Source organism: Miniopterus natalensis, chromosome 14 (genome assembly GCF_054644295.1).
Source record: "Miniopterus natalensis isolate mMinNat1 chromosome 14, mMinNat1.hap1, whole genome shotgun sequence".
Taxonomy (NCBI): Eukaryota; Metazoa; Chordata; class Mammalia; order Chiroptera; family Miniopteridae; genus Miniopterus; species Miniopterus natalensis.
Genome location: NC_142094.1, coordinates 36,048,172 through 36,062,664, shown reverse-complemented (window position 1 = coordinate 36,062,664; position 14,493 = coordinate 36,048,172). Strand labels below are relative to the sequence as shown.

Below are 14,493 nucleotides of genomic sequence, written 5' to 3'. Positions count from 1 at the left end.
GGCAACAGGAAATCTGTACACACTTACTCCCTGGATCTTAACTATAACCCAAACATATGTAAAATCAGTTGTATTTCCTAACAGAGTAAAAATAATTCATAAGACACTGTTAAATATAAGTAAACAAAATAACTGACCTGTGACATCTATGTCTAGAAAAACAAACAAAAATAATACCATCTTTCGTAATATCCTCACTGACTCCATGCCTGGGATAACAGAACAATACATATGGTTTGAAAAGAAGCTATTCTAAAAAAGCCTCAGAAAAATAGACATGTAAATTTATTGTTGACTTATTTTCTTTATTGAATTAAAATTACATTATGTATAAAATAGCAATGTATATACAGAGGGATTTAAGGCCATAATATATACAACTATCTTTAAGCCAGGATGCAAGTTACAATGATTATGAATATAAAATTTATATTAAAACATTCTCCATAGTGGTTTATTTGGCTGTTTTAGTTCGAAGTCGTCGTTTGAGAATCTGATGATCACTTTCCTTCACTTTATGATCCATCAAAATCTGAAATTAACAATTACCCGATTTTTTAATAAAAATAAAAATAAAAATAAAAGCTTATTTATAATTAGTAAAATATGTTCACATGCTTATTAACTGAAATAATAGGTACATTATATTTTTTTGTCTTCTTGGACTACAGGTATACAATACTATCTTCTAGCAAAAAAAAAAAAAGGATTTTGTAGAAGATTATTTAAATACTAAATAATTCTATAATTAAAATAATTACATTCTTTATTAAATTCAGGACATATACAGCTTGAAATAATTACTAAAATGTTTGGAGACACATGACCCAAATCATTTTTAAGAAATGATCTTTCGCCGGCTGGGTGTGGCTCAGCGGTTGAGTGTTGACCCAGGATCCAGGCGATCGGGGTTTGAGTCCCCGTCAGGGCACATGCCCAGGTTGCGGGCTCGATCCCCAGTCGGGGGCGTGCAGGAGGCAGTCGATCAATGACTCTCTCATCATTGATGTTTCTATCTATCTCTCTCCCTCTCCTTTCCTCTCTATGAAATCAATAAAGATATATTAAAAAAAAAAAAAAAGAAAGAAATGATCTTTCGCAGCAACAACTATATAACTTAGAAAGTTGGAAGAGCATTATATTGCAACTAAAAAAGAAATAATTCAGCCAAGGGGAGGAAAGTATGTACTAATCAGACAGATGATAAAAAGTGATAAAGAGAACAGGACTTCTCACAGCATGTCCTAACTGACTCCAATTCTTCGCCACTTGCATTTAAGTGTCTACCTTATATCTGACAGCTACTGTTGCAAAGACTCTCTCCCTTGATTTTTCTTGGCTACTTCCTGCTAAAGGCTTTTCCTTTAATTACTTTTCTATTTTCACTTTCATCCACTAGGCAAATATAAGCCTGATAAAAAATTAGAACTTTCCCTGTAACAGCACAGCCTGTTCTGAGTGAGGAGAATGAGTCATAAAGTCATGGTGACAAACTGCAGTCTTTTCTCAATAGAACCTGGGAGGCTGAGGGAAGGTGGGAGGAAATGACTGAATGTCAATTCTGTATTTTACCAGGCACGCTAAGGCCCAGATTTGTACAACGCTGTGATAAAGATAATAAGAAAAATAGATGTTAGAGGCAAATAAATTACCAAACAGTGATATTCTATTGGTTAAATTAAAATTCCTCCGATTAGTTTTTAAATGTAAATGCATGAAATTTATATGCATTAATGCTACATTTATATTTAATTACTATAAATTTAACACATTTGATATCAAAAGTATAACATTTAAAGCATGTTTTAAGGAATCTGATCTGAAGAATAAAAATTCAAACTATTATAAAATTTGAATTGTTATGAATATTTCAGAATTTAAAATAATCTGAACAGTTTTAAGTTTAAGAAAACTGAAATAGTAGCTTACCACTTGGCCAGATATATCAATAGGAGATGAAATTTCACTTGTGTATAATTTCCGTTTGGCCCGTTTTGGTCGAGATACATTTTCTTTACTTACTTCTTCATTTGAGAGCTTTGAAGAGCTCATTGTCTCAATTATCTTCTTTGCTATGAAAAAATATATATTAGTTAAATCCTGAAATAAATAATTTTCTAACTCCAAAGGTTTAAAATTCTTAATTAAGAAAAAACATACCAAATTAAAAAGAAAACCACTGTAATTTATAAATGGCGAAAAGACATGAATAGACAAGTCACAAAGAAAAAAATTAAATGCCTAATAAACACATGAAATGATTATTAAGAGCAAAAACCAATAAGTAAAATATCATTTGACCAGTAAATTGTAGTACCACACAGTAAAACTCAGGTGTGTTCAATGACTTGAAAGAGGTGTGTGCTGTGTAAAACAAAACAGCAAGATACATATATAGTGGGCCATGTAGCATTAAAAATAAGGGGGTAGATCTAGTTCAGTACTCACATGTAAAGATGTGCATATGAATATTCAATAAAGGTAGTTTGTAATTGTGAGCCCTTTACTTAGAGTTAACACACACACACACAGAGTAGGAGATAGAAAGCAAATTGTTAACAGTTGATTGTTTCTTGGAAGTGGAATAAAAATTTTTAAATTTCTTACTTTGTACATTTGTTTTATTTTTTAACAGACACATATTGATTTTAATAGAAAATATATTTCCATTTGGGGAAAAAAATGGATAAAAAAATCCATTACATGGGATAAACTATATTTTTTTAAATAGTAAACACATTTAAGGAAATAAACTAAATTGAGGGTTTACTTGTCAAAGGCTGAGCTGAGACTGAGAGAGCTGAGCTGCCAGATGTCAGAATATCCAATTAAGACAAGCGAAATGTAAGTAACACTCAAGCCTTTAACTACTTACAGCAACAGAATAAGAAGCTAAACCTGAGAAATCACCAGCTCCCACCCGCTCCTCTTCCATATTTTCCCATACAACAGTGTGTGGAATCGAAGCTGGGGCCCTTTAGTCCAAGGGTGACACTAGCCACTGAGCCAAACCAGCAAGGATGCACTTGCAGTTTTATGGACCTTGGGGCTGGAGGCCAGGGGGAAGGGCTAGAAGTGAAAAATAGAGTTGGAGTGGAAAAAGGTGTCTTCAAGGCTGCCTCCCATTCCCTGTCCTAAGGTTTTCAGCAGAGGCACCTGAGGAAGTTCTCTACTGAAGGCCCCCAATAAAGAGGCTCCAAATGAAGGCACATAGGTAGGAGTCCAGTTATGTACAAGAGCACAGCTAGATGGTGCCTGAGTCCTTGCAATGCATTGTCTGTGTATAAGTTTGGTGTGGGGAGGGCAGCTTTCCTCCATGAGGCCTAACAGGTAAAGCCCATGGTCTGCAATTGCCCATGGTCAGCCTTAAAAACAAAAACAAAAACCACCACAGGATTTTGGCCTGGGGCCACCAAACTCTGCCACTATGTGCCAGCCACTATACTAAAGCTGGGAATGTGAACTACACACTTTGCATTTGTGGCGCTTTTATTCCAGTGAAAAAGAAAACAAAAAATTATAGCTTAAATAATTCCATTTGCACTTTGAAAAGATCACTATGTCTGCCAGGTATGGAATGGGTAGGAGACAGGCAATAAGAAAGAAATTGGAAGACCAATGATACCAAGTAATGAATTAACACTGGTTATCAGAGCAGCAGAATTTCAAGAATTAATCTCAATTTTCTTTTTTCCTCCTATATTTCCAACTGATCAACAATAGATATGTACTGTAATTACAATCCGAAATAGGGATATCTTGTATTCCTAGAAATAAGCTTTAAAAAAAAAAATCCACACCAGGTGTACAGGTAGGGAAGCTGTTAAGGAGCTGAGTCAACCAAGTAACGAGTCAATTACCATATGGGGGTACCTCCCTCTCCTTCTAAACACATTTCCTTTTAACATCAAAGTGACTGTCAATACAATTTAAATAAAATATATAACGATCTAACATAACAAGTTCTGCTTCTCCTAATTTAGACATTTAACCCTTTGCAATAGTATTAAATTTGGACATGGGTGTCGTACTGGTTGGAATTACGAGCTTTCAGAGAAATTATGAACTGATACATGAATGAAGAGTTAAGATTCGTACGGTTCCTTGCTGTGGTGGCTGAGAGCAGACATACGACCGGAACGGTAAAAAAGCTTTGGTGGCTCAGAGTAGACAAAGGGTTAACAGTTTGCTATATGCCCTCCAGATATTTTCTATGCCTATACAAACTATACCTTAAAATGATGTATTTTTTGAAAAATATATACACATGGATCTGGTAAGTTTGAAGTTCCCAAACTGTGCACTGAGAGATGTGGTAGTAGCTCCCAGGAGCACAGGTCCACTCTACATCTCTGAACTACATTCAGCAGCCTGCTCTGGATACTAACATGACAATAGCGCAAGGTAGTTCAGTTTCAAAGTAACATTGCATTACATTCCTTTCGATGCTGACTTATCTTTGCAACCTGGATTTTCAGAGGCTGAACTTTTAGTGGTAGTTTGGCCTTAAGTACTAAATGGATGGGACTATTAGGTGTTTCTCTGGGTGCAGGAGCACAATGAAACAATTACTAAGTTATTATTAAGGGCACTATGAACCAAGAAAGTTTGGGAACCTCTGGGTAAGTTTTTAAAGAAATTACTTTTACACAACCTACCTAATTCAATTCAACTGTCCTCTGCCTTTATAGTCCCTACCCCTCCCTATTCTCCTCACCGCCACTCTCCCATTTATACTATTGCTACCACTCAGGTAATCTCATGAAAACCCACTCCTCCACCTGCCCCTACCTCCAATTATTTCTCCACAATCTACATGCCAGACGTCCACTGCTACCTGGAATAGCCTGCACATTCCCTATACTTCCGTGGCACTCTACCTGTGTCAAAACTGTTCCTGCTGGTGGGTGTATGTGTGTGCCTGTGCATATACGTGTAAGCTTTTGTTTATGTACACAGGTATAGAGAGTGTACATCTGAGCTTATATTAATACACAGGTATTGATGTGGCTAAGGAAAAAGCATTAAGCAACTAAACGCAATAGGAATTTATAGAAGTATATGTTTTTGATATATGAATAGGTAATGTTTATATAAAGAAAAAAACAAAGAAGAATATATACCATGATACTAACAGTGGTTAGCACTAGCAGGTGTAATCCTGCCAACATTTCAGTACTAGATTAAATCCCATCTCTTCTTTAAAATCTTCCCATAGGCCTGAATTACAATAGCTCATTTCCCTCCAATACTACCACAGCACTTTGCTTGTATCTCTATAACCACATTAAGCAGCCTGCTCTGGATCAATTACTTAAATATAGTGTTTCTTCACTACATAGTGGACACCTAGGCATAGCATCCGTTCATGTTTCCTCCCACAGTACCTAACATAGGACATTGTATACCTGAAATACAATAATCACTATTGTTGAGTTTACATACCAATCAGATATTAGAAAATGTCCTATACCTAACATTAAAGGGCATCTAATTAATTTTCTGCAAACCTTTTGATTGAAGAATTGCCGGAGAATGTTGTAAGAAGTCTCCAAATTTCTGTAGTGTTCCTTCTTTTTTCTTAGCAGCCAAGTTTACATTAATTGCAGATGCCTGACTCCGTAAAGAATATGTTTTCTGAGATGGCGACCGTGTGGAAATCTAATAAACAAACATTTTTTGTTATTGTTGACGAGGAATGTTAGAAGGAAATATTACATCCAGACACAGGTTATGAATTCTCAGACAGGGAATTTGCGATTAAGAATATGAGGAGAGCCCTGGCCAGGTGTCTCAGATGGTTGGAGCACCGTCCCTTGCACCAAAGGTTGTGGGTTCAATTCCCAGCCAGGCGAGTATGGGAGCCAATTGATGGATGTTTCTCTCTCTCTCTCTCTCTCTCTCTCAAATCAATGGACATATCCTCAGGCGAATATGAGAAGGATAAAAAGGTCAGAGAATGGCAAAGTGAGCATGACGGGCATTGTGCTAAGTGATAAGTGAACACACCAAGACGTGCCTGCTAAAGCTTACATTCTAAGCTGAATCAGATGAATGGAAATGGAAGATACATGAAGTATAAGTGGACAAAGCTGAAAAATTACTAATCAAATTTGGCATCTTTATTTTCATCTTCTACTTTATACATATAAATTATTAGAATGGTCAATTTTGGACAAATAAAAGACAAACCTTTTGTTCCTTTTTGACAGAAGAATTTCTATGCTCAGAAATAGGGGACTTCAAATTAGTTCGAGGTGTAGTATTCTTCTTATTTTCACATTTCACCAACTCCTAAAAGATAATATATTTCAGCACTGGTTAATTTCCTGACAATATTTTCTTTCTCTGGACTCAATGAAAGAGAGAGGGAGGGAGGGAGGGAGGAAGAGAGGGAGGGGGGAGGGAGAGAGGGGGAGGGAGAAAAGAGAGAAAAGAGGGGAGGGGAGGGGGGAGAGGGGGGAAGGGAGGAGGAGGGAAGATAATGGTTCTTAACCCAGGCAACTTTTGATCGCAGGGGACATTGGCAATGTCTGGATATATTTTTGGTTGTCACTGCTGGGGGAAGTGGAGTTTTACTGGCAACTAGTGAGTAGAGGTTAGAATGTTACTAAATACCCCGACGATGCACAGGACAGCCTTCTTAAAGAAAGAGATATCTAGTCCCAAATGTCAGTAGTGCTGAGGTTGACAAACCCTGACTGAAAGTATAAACTTTTCCCCAATTTTACTGAAATATTACTGAGATATAATATATGTAAGTTTAAGGTACACAATGTGATGATTTAATACATTTGCAAAATGATTGAAGGTATGAGTATTCCACAACACACCATATGTAATGAAATTATGAGCTAAATAAAAAAAATTAGAAGGGAGAATATCTTTCATTTGAGCCCCATTTTTAAAATACAGCACAGCAATACACCTGCCCTTTCCTCAACCCCAAATCCTGCAAAGCATCTATGATCTAAGACCTCTAACTGAAATTTGGAAGCACTGAAAACAAAACAAAATAAAAACAAATAAAAATCTTCAGTATAAACACAGGTGAAATGTGAAAATTAAGAAATACACTCTGTCTTCCCTATTAAATAGGCATGACATCTTAGGAAAAGCCTTTTGTAGTATTGTTAACTGAACTAAACTGATACAAATCCTAGTTATATCTATATTATAAGCATGAAAAGGGAGGCGGAAAGGCAAGAAGAGAAGCAGAAAAAAGATCATGACTGAACATCAGAATTCCAGTCACCAAGTAGAAGTCATTAGCGTCACAAGAAGCAGACTTCCTTAAAGGGGAAGGCAGATGGCATCATGGGAAGCAAACAAAGAGGACGGACTGTAACTTCATCGCACTTGTAGTGTTCGATAAAGAGAGCTTGGGAGTCTTCAATGAACAGAATATAACACTGTATATATGATTTTTCATGAGGACCGCTGTTTATTACAGCAGTGAAAAGCTAGCAAAATCAATAAAAACTTTAAAGTTTTACGTGATTTGCCTACAACAGTCTGTATGTCTATTCTGAAATACACGTAAGTATATAGGAGAGTATAAACCAACAGTAAAATAAATAATTGTATTTTAACACTCTGTGTACACAAGAAATTTTCCTTTTCCCTTGAAAAAATAAATCAAGGAAAAGTCAATATAGATGATAAAATTAAAATACTTTGTATTTTAATGTATCTAAAATGTATTAAATATAAATTAAATACATAATAAAAGTTAACTACGGCTCTACAAAACAACCTCTAAAGGTGTTTTAGGTGTAGCAGGAAATATACTAAACAATATTCAATTAGCAAATTTATTACCTGACAGAGAGCCTCAGAAGTATGGTTAATACTATTTCTGCTCTTCCACCAGCTTGAAAATACTGAACTCTTTATTTAAAGGAGTAAAAAAAATGTTGAAGATAAAGTTATTGTGCTGGAGAGCTAATAATTAGTTTTAAACTTAAAACAAGTTACTTTTAAACTAAACATTACCATTTATTACCTATCTACAACATGTGGAACAAAAACTAAGCATTTTAAACATACTATATTTATTCTTTTATTTCCAAAAGTAGTAAACTAAGGGTCAGAAAGTTTATGTGACATGGTAGAGGGTTTGATAACCCTACAATCACAAGCTGCAGTAAAAATAAGTAAACAGTTTTTAGCCTACCACTAAACAGAGGTCCAAATTTTAATATACTGGGTATTAGGAAAAGAATTTCTCTTCTAAAAGAGACCATACATAGAGTTATAACAACGAAGACCTAAGATTTTAGTTAAATAACAAAGACTATACTCAAGCAAGAGAACCCTTTCTTTATCAACCATTTTTCTCTCCCACTGGAGAGAAAGTGACTAAGTTTGAACAGAACTGATATATTGAAATAGCTCTCCAATAAAACCCATCACCATTTGACCTATCACAACTTCACCAAAATAGGGTAAGCTATATATTTTAATATCCATAAGCTTTTGTTTGAAGACTATTAAACTATAGTGATATTCTTAAAGAGTATAGAATATGCCATAAATTATGACTTTGGTCTCTAACAGCAGTGTTTATGAACAGGAAGGCAGAGTTTAACTATGTATTATGACTGAGCTCAACAATAATGTTTGCCTATTAAATTCACTCATCAGGTAAGTATTTACCTCCTCCATTTCATTACTCTTCCTCTTCCGAGCCTTGGAAATCTTAACCGTTACTGGTAAGGTACAACCAGGGTGCTTCACCGCCATTTTGTTTGGCCGTAAAGGTGTAAACTGAATCTCTAACTCAGGTTTTGGAAATCGAGTTGTTTCATTATTTTCTGTTGACACTTCACAAGAGTCAAGGACTACAAATTCATCCTATAACAGAATTAAAAATGAAAACAAGGCTTATTTGCAGAATATAAATTTATAAATTGCAAAGAATTAACTCTCTCAAATACCTATTAAAGACAATGAATTTAAAAAGATAAAAAGTGTGCTTGGGTCCAACTCTCCAGAGCAAGGACCTAATGAATTATCCACCCTCTCCAAGCTTACACATGGTATGTTAAAATCAAGGGAGCCCGGCTGGGCGTAGCTCAGCAGTTGAGCATTGACATAGGATCCAGGCGATTGGGGTTCGGTTCCTGGCCAGGGCACATGCCCAGGTTGCGGGCTCGATCCCCAGTTGGAGGCATGCAGGAGGCAGCTGATCAATGACTCTCATCGTTGATGTTTCTATCTCTCTCTCCCTCTCCTTTCCTCTCTCTGAAATCAATAAAGACTTTTTTTTTTTTTTAATTTAAAAAATAAAATCAAGGGAAACAGAGATCAGTATTTCCCAGTATGATCCTAATAATTTTCTAGAGAATTTGTTTAAAAGGTTCTTGGACCCTACCACAAACCTACTAAATCCGAACTCTCCAAGGAAAGAGTCTAGAATTTTTAATAAGCACCCAGTCTATAGTAGCTTAAAGTTTGCTGCAAATTCTCTGCTACTCTCCCCATTGAGAGAGAGAATTTCATTCTCTCTTCCTGGAATCTGGGCTGGCCTCCATGACCAATAGGATTTGTTGTTACCAAATGCCCACCTCCACTTCATTGCTGGAAATTTCAAAACCTGCTGATTGAGGTTCAGTTTCAACTCCACCAAGATCTGTTGAACTCATATGTCTGGGCTTGATATCCATGGTTTGTTTTTCCTAAAGTAAATATTAAAGCACAAGGCATTGTAACCGAAAATAAATTAAAATACTTCACCTAAAGATTATAAAAGATTTGGATGGACTAAATAAGGGAAGTAATCAAAGACTTCTTCAATGACCGTGCAACTCTCCTTTCTCCTCTCTTTCATCCTCAGAGACTCAGGAAAGGCTGGACAATTTTCCAACCACTTCTGAGTTTGATATAAAGAGAATCTGAAAGATTACTTTCAACTTCCAAGGTGTTTTAACATATATTCTCTCATTTTACTTTCATTGTAACTCTTGAGTTAGATTTGTCAAGAATCATTATTTCTACTTTCCGGATGAGGAAATAGAAAATGCCATGACCAACATCCATACTAAGTTGGGATCTGAACTTTGGTAACACAATTTTAAAAAACTAGAGTCTTGGAAATGCAACCATAGCATTATAGTAGAAAAGAACATATTGATAACTAAACCTTTTCCTGCTGCACACTGTTCATCCCATTTTCTCGGTCATAGGTTATATTCTATTCCTAAACACGACTTAAGGGATCTATAAAGAAGTATTAGACTACATTTTTAAACTTGATAAATTCCAATGTGGGCCTTCTCATCACTACCATAAAAATCAAAAGTCAAGCCTGGCCCTGTCAGGCATGGCTCAGCGGTTGAGCACTGACCTAGGTTCCAGGAGATCGGGGTTCGGTTCCTGGTCAGGGCACATGCCCACGTTGGGGGATTGATCCCCAATCAGGGCTCTGCAGGAGGCAGCTGATCAATGACTCTCTCACCACTGATGTTTCTATCTCTCTCTCCCTCTCCTTCCTCTCCCTGAAATCGATAAAGATGTATTTTTTTTTTAAAATCAAGCCTGGCTGGCATGGCTCAGTGGTTGAGAGTTGACCTATGAACCAGGAGGTCACAGTTCGATTCCAAGTCAGGGCACATGCCCAGGTTGTGGGCTCGATCCCCAGTAGGGCACCGGTGTGGCAGGAGGCAGCCAATCAATCACTCTCATCATTGATGTTTCTCTCTCTCCCTTCCTCTCTCTGAAATCAATAAAATATATATATATGTAATAAAAAAACAATAGTCAAATATATCTCCATATCACCTACCCATAACTGTTAAATAACAAAGAGTCTGTTGAATTAAAACGTGGGGATGAAAGCATATATTGACTTCCACTGAGGTAAAAACTGAACTGTGCTGTCTTTTACAACTGCTCTGAATTTTCACAACTCTACTTGGAAGACAATATTATCTCTGAACCAATCATTATGATAAACTCTAAAAACTCAAAATTCATGAAAAATATCCAAATGATTTTTCAAACTCTAATTCCCCTCTGACCTACTAAAACTTACTTTTTTAACTTGAGTTAAACAATTTTGAAATTTTTCACTGTTCATTTTTTTAAAAAAGGCATGGAAAGAACAAGATTCTACTGACTGTTTTAGAAGCCTCTGCTGTGATCCCTTTTTTTAATTGTTCAATTTCATTATCTTTCTGTGAGTTACTGGACATCAGTGCTCTCAGTTGCATTTCTAAAGCTGCGACCAGCTGGTCCCGTTCTTCTCGCCACTTCTGAAGGTTGCTATCTTTTTCCACCAGCTGTGCTGTAAGTATTTCCTAACCAGAAATTAGATAAAACGTTAATTAAAGTATATCTTGAAAAAATAGGCATATAAGATAAAATATACACACCATGTTAGTAGAATGTCCAGTTCAAAATGCAAAAAAAGTTTCACAATACAGTAGGGATAAGCCTGTGGCAGTCAAAAGGAAGAAAATTTAAGTTCTGTATCTAGGCAGAAATGTAATTAGGTATTTTCCCAATTTGATAAATAAACTGAAAAAAATTAAAATAAGAACATAAGTGAACTTCAAGATAAAATGGGACAGAAGAGTCATCTTACTGTCAGTGAAAGAACATCCAAACCTACAGAAAAGTTTTCTAAGCATTTATTTCAGACAGATTTTTGAGGACACGCCTAGAAGCAAGATCTCAACAGGCTGAGAAAATGCTTAGGAGAATGGCAGTTCTGCAGTTCCTTTTATGCATTAGAGTCAAAGGAGAAAAACGTAAGGAAGGTTATATGAAATCCATTGTGGCCAATTAAGGAGGCAGGAGAAAGCAAAGTGGAGATATCTCTAGGATTACATAAAAAGCTAAATGGAGAAACACACTTATTTTACATTGGTGGGTACCAGAATGTTAATAATTAACATACACAGCGCATGGAAATAGTAGGCAGGGAACAAGATAACAGTGAGGGGTTCTGTGGTTTCCTGCTCTGGTGGTCTTGTGCTCTGGTGCCTGCAGTTGTGCATTCAAGGGATCTAAAAAAAAAAAAAAACTACTCTGACATTTCAAAGGTATGTTGTGCTAGATGCATAAGAACAATGGACAGAACTCACTTAGAGACTGACCTTTGTTAAAGAAGCCATGGGCCTGGGAAGAGACTACCTACCATGGCCTGCCCAGTTAGGAATTTGTGATCAGAGAATCCTGTGGTCACTCTTAGTCACTGAGCTTGTCAGGCCTGCCATGTACTCCCCTAACCCCCCGCTAGCTTGTCAGGTTTATTATACAATAATAATAATAATAATAATAATAAATTTATTATTCACAATACAAATAGAAAGAAAGAAAACAGTCAACCTTGTAGAGATAGATAAGAATACCAAAGATAAATTCAACAAATCAAAGAAAGCAGGTGAAATACATCAAAGAGAAAGTATAATTGCTACCAACCACTTCATTTTGGTGCCTTAAACCACGTTCTCTGTCTTCAGCATATTTTTTCATCTCTTTGTTTCGTAGATTTTCAGCTTCCTTTGCTTGAGTGATTAGCATCATTTTTTCATCTAACCATTTCTTTCTATCAGATTTATATTTCTGTTCAGATACCTATATATAAAAATAGTACAAATAACTATCACATGCTTAAGTGGTCAGGAAATCTATCTTTATACCATTTTCATAAAACCCATCACTTTTTACCTTTTTAAAAACTTAAAAGTGTTTTTCTTTCAACAATGACAAAATCAGTTTATTTCAGATTATAAAATGAACATTGCTGGTTTGCTTTCTTAAGCAGTATTTCCCTTAGAAATTTTACTTTGCTGTGAAGTTCATTATTTAAGGGCTTTAATCAGTGAGCATAACAAGAAATAAACAATTTAAATTCCTGCAAAAGTTCCAAAGACCCAAGTCTTCCTAAAAGCCAGAAAAAAAGAAGAAAAACAACAACTTGGTTTGTGATGGTCATTTCTAATTGTATGGTTCCAAAAATAAAATATTCCTGGATATATAAGATGCCAAGTAAAGAATAATGTGTTCAATAGGAAAACATTTATTAGTTTAAGACTCATTGAGACCAGATGGACAGAGACTACAGTTGACCAGTAATTTTCAAATTGGGTTCAAAGGCATCTAATTTATACATTCAAAATCCAAGTAAACAACAACAGTACCACCACTTTAAAATTACACCCAGCCTGAACTTAAGAAAATAATTTAGATGCAGCTAACTTTTCAAAATCATTATTATGTTTTCTTCCATCTCAAATCTAGTTATGAATACAACTCCTAATATACAAACTTTTAAGCAGTATTTGGTAAATCCCATTAAAAACATATTTCCCCCATATGTTGTATTCTATACATAGTATGTTAGAGCTGACCATGGAAAAAAATACAAACACCAAACAGAATATCTTCTATGTAGTATGCTTTCAAATATATCCCACTGTCCAGATATACAACTCTGTTCTTTTCCAACTTAATAATTACATATTGAAAAGATTTATAATAATCAAAATAATTTTCCTAAAAGTCATCTTCTCCACAGTAGTATTTGATGAATAAAAGTTCAAGAGTAGAAAAACAGGTAAGACATGGTGATTCAAGTATTAAATATATAGGATATAAAACTGAAGACCCAAACACTGTATTTTCATTGGCAATTAGTTTGTATCTTGGGAATTTCTTCCCCATGTCATTTCAATGTATACAAAAAAATTCTATCAATAGAATAGCACTTCCTAGGAATTATTTTACCCATATATGAAACAATTACAAATATTTAGTGAATTCTCCTCTCATGAGAAATGTAATGAATATAGACAGACAGATACATGAAATCCTACCTGTAACTCATCTTGAAGTTTACTGAGCTGTTCACTAAGCACATCTGTGTTATGTTCAAATTCTTTACTTGACCTTTGATTACTTTTGGTTTCCAGATCTTCGCATTTTTCCTTCAATTTTTCCAATTCTGTTTGAAAACATACAATTATTTCTCAAAGCACATGCAAAAGTTATACCATTTAGAGATATGTGGCATGGGATACACACAAGAGAAAAGAACACAGATCAAGACAGAATTAGAACTACACTAAGAGACTCACTTTTATGAGTTCTTTCCAAACTCTCAGAGAAGAGAAACTATAAGGACCTCTCAGGCACCCACTGAATAGTGCTCAAAACACACAATATAAATTAAATGTATGTCAGTCTTAATTATACACAAAACTTCAGGTAATTCTCAAAAATTAAAAAAAACTGTGATTGTGTTCTGCAGGATGGAATCAGAGTATTTATACCAGATAATACTAAGAGCTAGACAGAGGTAAAACTTAGTTGAAAGTTTATTCTTAACATCTGGGGGACACTGCACTAGTTATCATCCAGTTATTATGAACAAGTCCTTATTCCTTCCTTACTGCACATAATTTTACTTAGATAAAACAATCTTCATCATACTGGAAAACAGTAAGTGACAGGACATTTCAAAAACACACCAGATACGTTTTCATT

General features: G+C 35.4%; 1 protein-coding gene across 5 annotated transcripts in view; it reads right to left on the bottom strand.

The window, feature by feature from the left end:
- Positions 1-284: 284 nt before the first annotated feature.
- KIF20B (kinesin family member 20B) overlaps positions 285-14,493 on the bottom strand; it is a 54,198-nt gene continuing 39,989 nt past the window's right edge. For 3 of the 5 annotated variants that reach the window (XM_016220786.2, XM_016220788.2, XM_016220787.2), the window contains exons 25-33: positions 13,824-13,951; positions 12,427-12,582; positions 11,121-11,300; positions 9,570-9,680; positions 8,659-8,856; positions 6,193-6,294; positions 5,511-5,661; positions 1,930-2,072; positions 285-532 (exon numbers count right to left, since the gene is read on the bottom strand). In XM_016220786.2, the coding sequence (XP_016076272.2) occupies positions 455-532; positions 1,930-2,072; positions 5,511-5,661; positions 6,193-6,294; positions 8,659-8,856; positions 9,570-9,680; positions 11,121-11,300; positions 12,427-12,582; positions 13,824-13,951 (1,247 nt within the window). In that variant the 3' untranslated portion in view covers positions 285-454. Of the gene's footprint in view, positions 533-1,929; positions 2,073-5,510; positions 5,662-6,192; positions 6,295-7,821; positions 7,891-8,658; positions 8,857-9,569; positions 9,681-11,119; positions 11,301-11,375; positions 11,438-12,426; positions 12,583-13,823; positions 13,952-14,493 lie in introns of those variants that run through there. The other 2 variants (XM_087824433.1, XM_016220789.2) reach the window with 2 other exon arrangements.